General features: G+C 54.7%; 1 protein-coding gene across 11 annotated transcripts in view; it reads left to right on the plus strand.

The window, feature by feature from the left end:
* The window catches only part of TLE3 (TLE family member 3, transcriptional corepressor), a 48,868-nt gene that overhangs the window by 22,633 nt on the left and 13,549 nt on the right, over window positions 1-12,686 (plus strand). For 5 of the 11 annotated variants that reach the window (XM_061157961.1, XM_061157963.1, XM_061157962.1 and 2 more), the window contains 4 exons: window positions 526-588; window positions 1,897-2,001; window positions 9,328-9,532; window positions 11,083-11,099. In XM_061157961.1, the coding sequence (XP_061013944.1) occupies window positions 526-588; window positions 1,897-2,001; window positions 9,328-9,532; window positions 11,083-11,099 (390 nt within the window). The remainder of the gene's footprint in view (window positions 1-525; window positions 589-1,896; window positions 2,002-9,327; window positions 9,533-11,082; window positions 11,100-12,686) is intronic. The other 6 variants (XM_061157965.1, XM_061157967.1, XM_061157966.1 and 3 more) reach the window with 2 other exon arrangements.

A 12,686-nucleotide genomic window follows, 5' to 3' on the forward strand; every position in this document is an offset into this window, starting at 1 on the left:
TCTCAGCTCTACATCACTGGGCATCAGACTGGCCCCAGGGAGCACTTGGCACATGCATCTGGGGGTCTTCCCCCACCTCCTGATGTGTCTGGGAGTCTGAGAGTCGGAATTGTAGTTGCCTGTCGGGCCACTGGGCATAGCAATTCCTTCTCATCGCGCTGTGTCTGCTCTTACAAAAGGTTTCGCCGCAGTGGGTGGTGTGGGGGTTGTTCTTGTTTAGCTTTGCATTGTTTTGGTTAGGGTTTCCATTCCAGAGGAGGCAAACTGTATACTCTGAACCAAACATGGAGACCACCTCTGATAGGAAATTGGAGCTCCTGGAAATTGGGTTGGTTGGAGGGAGTTGGAAGGAATTGCTGCACGCTGTGGATTCCACGAGGCCTCCTGGCAGGAGGTCCATAGAGGGTGGAAGGATGGAGCCTGTCAAGGGCCTGTGGTTTGGCGGGGGGTTGCCCTTCCACAGTCTGACATTTCGGCAACTTGATTTATTTGCCTGAGCCTCACGCAGCCTCTTTCCCTTTGCAGACAGAGATTGCGAAGAGGCTGAACACGATCTTAGCACAGATCATGCCTTTCCTGTCACAAGAGGTAAGACCTTCTTTTGCGTTGTCTTCTGTGCCTTGCCAGAGCGGCCCCTGTCCGTCCGTTCATGTGGACAGAAGTCGACAACCTGGGGCTTTACACAACCTCCTCTGGCGTACATGCTCATTGAAAAGGGTTTAAAGGGTTCCCCATCCCCCGTGTCCTGTTTTGGTTAGTGGCCCTGGTCTGCCTCCTGTTAGGACTGTGACCCTCCTATAGGACTGACCCTCCTATAGGACTGTGCCCTTCCTAGAGGACTGTGACCCTCCTATAGGACTGTGACCCTCCTGTTAGGACTGTGACCCTCCTATAGGACTGTGGCCCTCCTATAGGACTGTGACCCTCCTCTAGGACTGTGGCCCTCCTATAGGACTGTGACCCTCCTGTTAGGACTGTGACCCTCCTATAGGACTGTGACCCTCCTGTTAGGACTGTGGCCCTCCTGTTAGGACTGTGACCCTCCTGTTAGGACTGAAACCCTCCTCTAGGACTGTGGCCCTCCTGTTAGGACTGTGACCCTCCTATAGGACTGTGACCCTCCTATAGGACTGTGACCCTCCTATAGGACTGACCCTCCTATAGGACTGTGACCCTCCTAGAAGACTGTGACCCTCCTCTAGGACTGTGGCCCTCCTATAGGACTGTGACCCTCCTGTTAGGACTGTGACCCTCCTATAGGACTGTGACCCTTCTGTTAGGACTGTGACCCTCCTATAGGACTGTGACCCTCCTATAGGACTGTAACCCTCCTATAGGACTGTGACCCTCCTGTTAGGACTGTGACCCTCCTGTTAGGACTGTGGCCCTCCTGTTAGGACTGTGACCCTCCTGTTAGGACTGTGACCCTCCTATAGGACTGTGACCCTCCTGTTAGGACTGTGACCCTCCTATAGGACTGTGACCCTCCTGTTAGGACTGTGACCCTCCTGTTAGGACTGTGGTCCTCCTGTTAGGACTGTGGTCCTCCTGTTAGGACTGTGACCCTCCTGTTAGGACTGTGACCCTCCTATAGGACTGTGACCCTCCTGTTAGGACTGTGACCCTCCTGTTAGGACTGTGGCCCTCCTGTTAGGACTGTGACCCTCCTCTAGGACTGTGACCCTCCTTTTAGGACTGTGGCCCTCCTATAGGACTGTGGCCCTCCTGTTAGGACTGTGACCTATAGGACTGTGACGCTCCTATTAGGACTGTGACCCTCCTGTTAGGACTGTGGCCCTCCTCTAGGACTGTGGCCCTCCTGCCCCGTGTGGCCCCCCCACCCCCGAGCCTCCTGGGCAGGGAGGCCCCACCTCTGACCAGACCTTGCTCCCCCAGCACCAGCAGCAGGTGGCGCAGGCCGTGGAGCGCGCCAAGCAGGTCACCATGACAGAGCTGAATGCCATCATCGGGGTACGTGGACTCCCCAATCTGCCTCTCACCGTGTGTATAGCCCTTTTATTCCTCTCATTTACCATAACCAGAGACAGACCCTGACCTCAGCTGGCCTCAAAGAATGGCGGCCCCAGGGCTCCAGTGCCCCCCGCATCTCATGGGATTGGCCCCACCTGGATATCTTCTCCAGTGGCTCCCCAGTTGCCTCTCAGGCCCCAAGTTAAAGGGGTATCTGACACACCCCAACCCACCCCTAAATTCATCAGCCCCATCCTACCCTGGGTTTGGTGTCTCCAACAAAGGAGGGGTGGAGGGCTCTGGGATCACCTTGGAGGCCAGCCTGATTTCTCCCACCTCCCTGAGGGGGGCCTGTCCCTTCCCTGGCAAAGATCTGCCCTTCTTGGGCTTCCTGAGGTCAGAACTGTCTCTGCTGTTCTGTGCTGTGAAGTGTGCTGTGGCGTTCGGGTCTGGGCCTTGCTGTCCCGTGCGCTGAGCTGCCTGGCTGAGCATCCATCACAGACCCCTGGCCAGGTCTCCCTGACTGAGTGTGGGTCCCCAAAGGGACTTCAGAACAATATACATTCCAGGGCACCCCCCTCAGAAGTCTTTTCCATCAGTCTGGGGTGGGACTGGGAATCTGTGTTTTTCCAGATCATTCTGCACTGTAGTCCGGCTTGGGAAGCGGTGGACTGATTGGCTAGGGTCTCTCTAGCCCTTTGATTGGTCTTTACTCCTCTTCTTGTCCTTAAGTACGGTCGTTATTTCAAGGTAGAACTAAAGGTGCAGAAAGTTCTGGCTTGGTGGGATGAATGCTGTCTCTGGGCTCTTGATTCTGGGGGGAAACCTGGGGCCCTCTGTGCTACTTCCATTTCTTCCCCGTGGGACCTCAGGCAGATCCTGTCTTTTCTTCACACCCTAGTTTCTGTGTCTGTTACAGAAGAGGGGTGGACCAGCTCATCTCTTTGGGCCAGGACTGCTGGGAGGGCAGGGTCGCAGTGACAGGGTGATGCTGGTAGATCTTCACCCTTCATCATGTCAGTGGGACCCGTAATGGTTATGGGGTTCCGTCCTTCTGGTCTGAGTTGCGTGCAGGGGGCTGGGCAGGGGAGCGTTAGCCTGGTCTGAATCCTGGCAGTGCTGGGGGAGGGGCAGACCCTCACCTTTGTGCAGGAGGAACGGAGAGGAGGCCGGGAAGGAAGACATGAGTGGGTGGTAACTCTTTCTAGCCGGTGATCTGGGAGGCAGAGCCCCCAGCAGGGAAACCATAATATTGTACAGTTTTAGGTCTCCTCGGAGACCACCTAGCCCAGGGTCCTGCAGCCTCTACGCTCATGAACTTTGAGGCCGGATGGTTTGTGAGGATGCACGGGAGGGTGTTCAGCAGCAGCCCTGGTCTCCACCCACTGGATGCCGGTGACTTCCACACACAGTTGTGACACCCCACAATGTTTGCCAGACATTGCAAAATGTCCCAGTGGGGGACCTGCGGCAGTGCATGAAAGGGCCCGAGGTGGAGAACCACTGAATCAACTGATGCCCTTGCTTTGTGGAGGTGTGGGAATGCCTCATGGACAGCCAAGGACACAGGGTTCAAGAGCAAAGTCAGGCCAGACGCCCCAGGCTGGCTTTGGGCTCAGGCTCCTCCCTGCCACCTCCTGTCCAGTCCAGCCCTGGTGTGGGGCCAGCGTCGTCCTCCTCAGTGGCTGGTTCACAGCTGCATGGCTGTGCTGAGAGTGGTGGATGAGGGCACAGGGTGGCAGGTGCCTTCTCTGAAGTTTCTCCTCTCCCAGCCCCTCACCCCCATCCATATTGTAGGCCCAGCTCTCCTACCCCTGCCGTGGCCACAGTGGGGTCCCCTCTGCCCCCCCACCGCCTCCCCCTTTGGAATTAAAATCCTCTTATGAAAGTAGTTTTTTCTTTTTAAAAAAGTTCTAAGAAAAGAGTGGAATTGGAGAGAAGAAGCACTGCTTAGATTATCTCTGCTTCCTTCAAGGAGTATTTAGGAAGCTACGCGTTAGGTCAAGGCAGCTCGAGGCAGATATTGGAATTCAATTAAAGCCAACGAGTGGGGCCTGTGACCCCCATTTTCGAGGTAATTGCTTCTCCAGCTCTGAGTGAACGCTGCCGTCGCCCTGTCATTAAGCGGGCAGTCGTCTAATCGCTGCGCCTGACAGAACCTCACAAGGCCAGAATTATGGACAGGCTCTCTCCAGCCGGGGCATCCCGTGAAGGAGGGAGCGGGAGAGCGGGCTTGTGGCCAGCTGACTCAGGAAAGTGATGGGGAGGAAGGGGGTGAGGGGCCCGGAGTCCTGCCCCCGCGGTAAAGGGCAGTGGAGGGAGGGCCCAGGAGGCCCGGACAGCAGCTGGGCCTGCCCCATGGCAGCTGGGTTTGCCCCTCGGCGGGGAGGAGTGGCCTGGCCTCCTGGTCTGGGAGCTGGGGGACCTCGGGCAAGTCACCTAGTTCCTCCAGGCCTGTTTCTCCACCTGTGGAAAGGTGAAAGGCTGGGCAAGTGTCGGATGATGTGCCCGCTTCAGTCAGTCATCTGGGGCTCTCTTGGGCAGGGCGTGGAAGGATTCTGCCTTCGCATCTTGGCTTATCTTGGGCAGGGCGTGGAAGGATTCTGCCTTCGCATCTTGGCTTATGTCAGAGAGAGGTGAGAGATCGGGTATGCGGCGTGCCTGATCACTGGCGTGCCTGCAGTGAGGGGCGTGTTTATCACACGGGTTAGAGGATTTCTAGGGTCTCCTCTCCAGGTGAGAGAGGCCAGGGTCTAGCATCAACTTGGTGTGAGGTGAGAGGGGAGGGAGGGACTGATGGAGGCCCAGGCTTGCTGGTCTGCGGGGCCACTGGGAATTCATGTCCATCTGGGGAAGGCAGGCCTGAAGGGGTGTGTGTGCTCGTGAAGGGCCTACAAAACCCGGTTACTGCAGACATGATCCACACCCTCTCTTCTTGGATCCAGGTTATTAGGGGATCCTTACACAGTCAAAAGATTCCTGAGCATGGTGGCCGGGGGCAGAGTTTTGTCCCTTGGTCAGCAACTTGCAAAAGGTCTCCCTAGGCAGATTAGACAGTGAGCTGATGGTGCCCACCACTTCCAGAGCTCGCGTTTCAGTTTGCTCCACGCTGGCTTAAGGTCACTGAACCTGGCAGGTGGAGGGGCGCTCACCCCACTTGCTGTTGTTATCCAGTTGCTCAGTCATGTCCGACTCTTTGCAAACCCATGGACTGCAGCACACCAGCCTTCCCTGTGCTTCACTATCTCCCGGAGTTTGCTCAGACTCATGTCCATTGAGTTAGTGATGTTATCTAAACATGTCATCCTCTGCCACCCCCTTATCTTGCCCTCAATCTTTCTCAGCATCAGGGTCTTTTCCAATGAGTTTGCTCTTTGCGTCAAGTGGCCAACTCACCCCACTTGCCCACTGACAGTTTGCGCTGTATTCCCTAGAAAATTATTAGTGGAAGAGATGTTATAAAGTGTTGATAGCTTTTTTTTTGTACTGAAGTATAGTTGATTTACAACTTTGCGTTTGTTTCAGGTGTATAGCAGTGATTCGGTTATACATATACATCTATCTATTCTTCTAATTCTTTTCCCATTTAGGTTATAGTATATTGAGTGGCGATCCCTGTGCTATACAGTGGGTCCTTGTTGGTGGTTACTTTTTTCTTTTTCCAGGTTAGGTAGGGGTGAGGAAGAGGTAGGTTGTAGCTTGTCACAAAGTGCGGTGTGCTGAAGCCAGTCCCGAGGTTCTCGCAGCCCCTCCGCAGTGCTGATGAGCTGGGTTCGGTTGACAGGGGGACGGATGGTGCAGAAAGGGTGCCTTAGAATGAACGCATCCATTTCTCTCAGCTGGGGGCCATGATAGAGAAAAGTCAGGCTGGGTTTCAGTCCTGGGTCTGGTCTCTTTGGCTTAGCAGAGTCATTTCATCCCCCTGAGCCTGTCCCTGTCTCTGACATGGAGTAACAGCATTGTTGTAAGCCCCCCGAGCTGTAGCAGAGCATGGAGGCACGATTCTGCCTGGAGCTGGGGGGCCACATGTGTGGGCAGGAAGTAGAAGGACCAGGCAGAGGTCGGGGCTGCCCTCCTCTCCCCTGGAGGCGAGACGTCTCCGTCTTATACAGCTAGGACATCCTCAGTGGGTCTCGGCCCTGGAAAGGCTTAGACCACTTCACTGGGTTTAACCCAAATCATGAGCCTGAGAAGCGAAGCGTTAAATCAGGTAGCAGAGGCATGAAGCATGATGTGCACAGTCCAGTTACACAGACTTGGCCAGCAAGGGCCTCCCCGTTCGCTTCCCCTGTGAGTGAGTGGTCATATGTTCGTGAGCCCAGGACCTGGGCACTTGGCACCCATGAGGAGGACAGGGACACACGTCTGCCCCCAGAACGTGTTCTCTTGACAGGCTGCTGTTCTGGCGTGAACTGTGAAAGGCGAGAGGCGGGGCGCTCACCAGGGGCCTTGCCCCCTATTTGGGGGTTTGAGGGGGATTGTTGACTTCCTTTCACTTCGTGGACAGAGAGATCCTGGTCTTGGAGGGGACAGTGGAAGCTGGAGACGGGCTGCTGCAGAGTTGAGCCCAGCACCTCCTCGGGTGGGGGACTCGATCCCATTTCTCCCCAGTTGAAAACCCTGTCACCTTCCCACTCGGATGTCGCTGTGTTTCCTCCCCTCGTCCTCTGAGGTCAGATAAGTGTCATGGGGACAGGAATGCAGCCTGAGGATGGCTGTGCCCTGCCTGCGACACGGGGATGGAGAGACAGGTGGAACACTGCCAGCTGCCCCGCTGCCGAGAAGGTTTTTTTCTCACTCTGTCAAAACCAGGATGCTTGTCAGCAGACCCTTGACCCGACAAGCCCTGGCATCTGTCCTCACCCTGAGAGAGAAGCCTGGGAGGTCGGCTGTCTGTCCTTGCCTCCTGGAGCCTGCTGGACTGCTCCTGACCGTGCCTTCCATCCATCCAAAGCAGACCTCGGGGAAATTTCTGGCTATGCAGGGGGTCCTGCTCTTGTGCTTGAAGATGAGAAGTACATGGAAGCTGTCTTTCCTCTGTTGCAAAGAAGACACACCTGCTTCATGGACCACTGCAGAAAACCACCCTCTCCCTCTTGGAGGCTAAACAACTTTGAAAGCCAGTGTCTTCCGTACAGCCACTGCAATTGCAGTTATAGACTGTGTACCAAGTTTCTGGTGCTGGTTCCCTGGTTCACCTTTCAGGAAGCAGGATGCCCCACTGATATTCCTCGTCCCAACTAACTGTTCCAGCTGCATCTCCATGGGCCTTGCCTCTGGGAGGTGGATGGCTTTAGGATAGACACCTCCACTTTGTTTCTGCCTGGCGTCTCAGGGCAGATCTGAGGGTCAGGCTGCAACCCGGACCAGTGCCCACCAGCAGCTTCCATAAACTTCCCACCAAGAGATATCCCAGGTCTTGAGCGATGGCTGTGGTTGCAGCCTTTTCCCACTAAACTGAAAAATGAGCCCTGCAGGGCTAGGAGTGTAGTACCTCAGTTTCCTCATTTGCAAAGTGGGGATCATGAATTTGGGGGTGCGCGAGGTTGGCAGTTCGCAGTTTAGTTGAGGAAGAGCAGGTCTCTTAACGTGTGCTCTGTGCTCAGACATCAGTCTTGTCCAACTCTTTGCGATCCCATGAGCTGTAGCCCACCAGGCTTCTCTGTCCAGGGGGTTCTCCTGGTGAGAATACTGGAGTGGGGTGCCATTTCCTCCTCCAGGGGATCTTCCTAACCCAAGAACTGAACCCAAGTCTCCTGTGTCTCCTGCATTGCAGGCAGATTGTTTACTTGATAAGCCATTTGGGAAGCTCTTAATCCCTGATCTCAAATACATGTGTTGCCTCTTGGAGCCGCGTGTCCATCCAGAACGGTGGGCCTTCACTCTATTTTGTTGTCTGTCAGCAGTGGCCAGAGAGCCACGGTTCCCATTGACAGGTGAGCTTGTCAGCGTTTGGCTGTCTGTCACCCCCAAAAACTCTTCGTGCTCTGGGGCGGGGGCGTCTCCTTAGGAACATTCTTTGGATGATGTTGGTAGTTGACCCTATTCCAGCCCCTAAGTACCAGTTCGCCGTCTTTAAAGTGGGCACAATCCTTCTGCCATGTAGTTGAAAGGGTCAGAGATAATATTTGGAAAGGGCCCAGGCATTCGTTCAGGCATTCAGTAAATTTCCATTCCCTCCCCTCGTGCTTGTTGAGAGAAAGACGTGTGTTTAACCCTAGGCCCCAGTCATTCCTGAGAAATGTTTCAATCTCTATGAAATATTTGGTCATGGTATAGTCAGCAGCATGGTGCCCATGGTTCTTGACATAGTCTTAAGATTGATAAAGGGTGTTTTGTTTTGGCTGCTGGGGGAGAACAAGGGGACGAGGGGAAAAGAAGACTCTGAGACCAGTGCTTGAGTGAGGTGTTTGGGACGTCCCCGGAGCAGAATCCTTGCTTAGGGATTATTGTCCTTGCTATTGATGGTAGTCGTCGTGGTACGTGCTCAGTCATGCCTGACTCTGGGGCCCCATGGACTACAGCCCTCCAGGCTCCTCTGTCCATGGGATTTTCCGGGCAAGAATACTGGTGTGGGCTGCCTTTTCCTTCTCCATCTATTGATGATAACTGAGTTAATACATGTCTAGATTTGGGGAAAGTAGGGGAGAAGGGGGCCCATGGAAAGCCCTCTGGTAAACGTTCGCTATTGTTGAGAGATCACTTAGTGACCTGAGGTCACCCAGCTAGTAAGTGCCAGGGCTGGGGTTTGAATCCAGATCTGTCTTAATTCCAAAGCCCCCCCTTTTGTTACCCTGTGTCTGCTGTCCTGTTCAGTGACGTGGGTTCTCATTCCTCTGGCCCCAAACTCTTCTTGATCCCAGGGCTCTTCTGCTTTGTGCTGTTCTTGCTCTGTAAGGCAGGCGTGGAATTCCTCAGAATTAGGGAGTCTTCCCCAGGGTCGGGGTTAAGGGTGGGAGACGCTGGCTGCTGACGTTTGCAGGCATGTGAGCATGAGCAAAACTGTGACCGCTGGGAGCTTAAAAGTGGATCGCCCTCCACAGAGAGGGAGCCCTGATGACTGTGGTTTTTAAATGCATGCTTTATTTATCTTGGGCTGGGAATCATACATTGAGAAATTCTGTCCTGGTTGGGGAGGAGGTGGTGTTTGCCATCATAAATCTTGTGTCTAAATTGCAGTCCATTAACAGACTTCCTCCAGCATGACAGCATGTGGCCTGAGCTGGGGATGAAGCTTTGGGGTGGGGTTGGGGGGGGGGCGGTGCGCGTTCCCCTGCTGCCTCCTGGAGGAGTGAGAGGGCCCGGGCCTTGGCCGCCCTCCTGGCTCGGCCGTGCTCACCACCCACTTCATTGCAGCAACAGCAGCTCCAGGCGCAGCACCTCTCCCATGCCACACACGGCCCCCCGGTCCAGCTGCCACCCCACCCGTCAGGCCTCCAGCCTCCAGGGATCCCCCCAGTGACGGGGAGCAGCTCAGGGCTGCTGGCGCTTGGCGCGCTGGGCAGCCAGGCCCACCTGTCAGTGAAGGACGAGAAGAACCACCATGAGCTGGACCACAGAGGTGCGACCCGGGGCCGGGGCCGGGGCGGGGCTGGGGTGTGGGCAGAGGCTCTAGAGGCCCTGCTGTGGGCAGACACAGCGAATGCTATCACCCTAGGACCAGGAGTTAGCACGCCTTGGAGCCATCCATCAGTGAAGTTCCTGGTGTATGGAAACCAGAGCCCCATCCCCCAGGCCCACCCCCCCAATCCCTGAAGTGTACCCACTCTTCTCTGCCCTGGAAGACATCTGGTCCTTTATCCTGGAGTACCTTCTTATCTTCCTAGCTACATCCTGCCCACTCTCCAAGGGTCAGCCCCAGTCCCATTCTTTCAGGCGGCCCTCCTGGCCAAGCTGAGGGTTTTTTCAAATTCCCAGAGGAGTTTAAGAGTCGGAGTCCCAAGACCTCTGTTGCCATCATCATTTATCCTTCCCTGGAAAACGTCTTATCCTCACAGAGATCATTAGCCCTCTGAGGACTAAGGCCAAGTTCCCAGGTGTTTAACCCATAGAGGGTCCTTGGAAAAGGTACCCAGTTGACTCTCAAGTAAAGACTTGTTAGGGGGCTATACACTACATAGAGACGGTGCTGGTGCTGCTGCAGGGAGAAGATGGGGAATAAGAACAGCCCCCTACCCTTCACTCAGCCCTTCCCACAAGGAAGCTTAGGGCATCAGGACGGCTTAGTTTTATCGGGATGGGAAAGGGCCTGGCTTCCTAGCAGACCCTTTGCAAATAGGACCACTTTGTGTGGTCTGCCCTCAGATGTTTTTTTCTAGCTTTATTGATATGCAATTGACGCGTAACATCATGTTTAAGGTGTACCGTGTGATGGTTTGATTTACGCTTAGATATTTACTGGGGCACATGCCAATGCCTTATGGGCACCGGGGCCTTGGAGTGTCACCATCCTGCCCAGGCCGGGACTGGGGAGAGTGGTAGCAGGTCCTGGGAACTGAGACTAAGATTTTTGTCTCTGCCTTAGGATGATCCTCCCGGCAGAGGAAGAGGGCCTCTCCGCAGCAGACAGGAAGATCAGGGAGCTAGTGCTTGACTGGGCAGATAATCAGAGGCCTCTGCTTCCAGGGGCTTCTTTCTTGGCAAAGAAAGAGAAGGGTGATAATTAATAAAAACACCATACCAAAAAACCATTCCCATAATTAATTAAAAAAAAAAACAATAATGTTCTCAACTCTCAGATCCTATAGATATTTTACATAGCACGATACTTCCTAAGCTTGTGGCTTTAAAAACTGCTAACCAGTAATCTTGGCACCCTTCTCAGCATGGCAGGGAGTGCTAGGCCAGAGAGCCCCCTGCAGCCCCACCCAGGCCTGGTGGCCCGGCAAAGCGATGGAATTGGGGCGGTTAATTTCCAAACTGAGAGACGTCACCTAATGGCCCTGCCTTGGCTGACCTGGGGTGACTCAGAGAGCCAGGCCACTGCCCATTTTAAAACCCATGAGCTAGCAAAGCGTAAAGCCAGCTGGACGAGACTGACCTTGCTTTCTTTTTGTTTCTCTGTGTTGTGGGACCCGACCCTCCTCCTTTCCTGGACTTCTGTCCCCGAAGAGAGAGAATCCAGTGCGGTAAGTGCTGGCACTCTGGGGCCTGTTGGGTGCGTTTGGGGTGCTGGGAAGAGGGGGTACCCTGTGTGGGCTCCTGGGAGGGGCAGGTATTGTCATGAAATAAGAGCTGTCGTCACCTGTTGATTGACCTTCACTTGGGCAAGCTTTTATCTCTCCAGGCTTTAGGGCCATCATTTGTCAAATGAAGATTTGGGCTAAGTGAGTTGTAACTAACCCCTTTTTATATAAGAGGTGATTACTGGAGAGGTCAGCTGGCCAGCCCTGGGTCCTCCAAGGCGGGTTGTGGAGTCACGGGGCTGACCCCAGAGCTCGGGACCCTGGTGTCCCTCTCTCATTTGGGGCCAGAGTGCCTCCCTGTCCCCCAGGTTGGCTGTCTCCTATATGATCCTGTATCCTCTTCCTTTCCTCCCAACACCTGAGGTTTCTCCCTGTTGCAGGCTTTAACTTGGTTTAAGAAGTGCTAGCAAGCGAGCATTAAGGCCAGGCTGCCTGCGTGTCTGCCAGCTCTGAGATTTGCCGTAAATCTTTCTGATCACACTGAGGCTCAGAGGTTCTGTTTCAAGTGAATAAGCCTTCTGAATAAGCGCAGTGGAGTCTGGATAAAAAAATCCTCCAGCGATTAGCAAAGCTATTTTATTCCTCATCGCCGTCCTTGTATCTGGGGCCATCTAATCTGTTAGGATGGCTTTGGTTATTACCTCGTGTTAAGTAGGACTTGGAAGGTCAGGCAGTTAACTAACCATCTAAACAGCAGCTTCCTCGGGTGGCTTCTCCATCTCGACCCACGTCCCCTCCCCAGCCCTCCACTGGGCTGACTCTAAACCTCCCATCAGCCGCAGTGCTCACGTCCGTCCCCTCTCCGCTTGCCCGTGTGCTCAGAAATCCAGGCCATTTGGGCCCAGGAATGGCTAGGTGCATAAGAAAGGGACAGCTGAGGCTGCAAATCCATTTTGATTGCTTTCGTGTTGATCCCAGGAGGTGGCCTTTTTGGAGAGGTAGTTTGCCTAGACAGGAAGAGGGCTGGGCTGGACACCTCACAGCCCAGCCTGGTCCCGGCTTCATGGGACATTGGGTAGACGTCTCGGCCTCTCCCGGCCTCAGTTTCTCCATCTGTAATATGGGAATATTCCTACTGAGCCAGCCTCTCTGCTTAGTTAGGAAGACCCCACTTAGCACAGGACCCAGGATCTTAGCACAGGATCCAGCACCCAGCTTACCTGCTTACCATGGACTTGCCACAGAGAGCAGTGGCTGCCCAGTCCTTGCACTGCCTTCACACGTCCTCATCATCTCTCTCGGCTTTGCGCCCTCTCTGTGAATGCTTTCTGCTAAAGAATCCCACGAGGAGCCCACAAGATCTGGGCTCTTCACAGTGCTCACCGACGTTGAAACTCAGGGCAGAGGGGCCCCTGGAGAGTTCGATGGAAATGAATGGGGTCGCCGTCCTTGGCCGGGAGGGCTGTGGGCTGGTCACCCGGGGGGGCGCAGGCGGTAGGGGCTTACACATGTACGCGCAGCCGTGGTGTCGGGCGGAGCAGGGTGGGGGGAGTGGAAACGAACGTAAGCCCTTTGGAAACCAGGTTGTCA

The sequence above is a fragment of the Dama dama genome, chromosome 12 (assembly GCF_033118175.1).
Source record: "Dama dama isolate Ldn47 chromosome 12, ASM3311817v1, whole genome shotgun sequence".
NCBI lineage: Eukaryota > Metazoa > Chordata > Mammalia > Artiodactyla > Cervidae > Dama > Dama dama.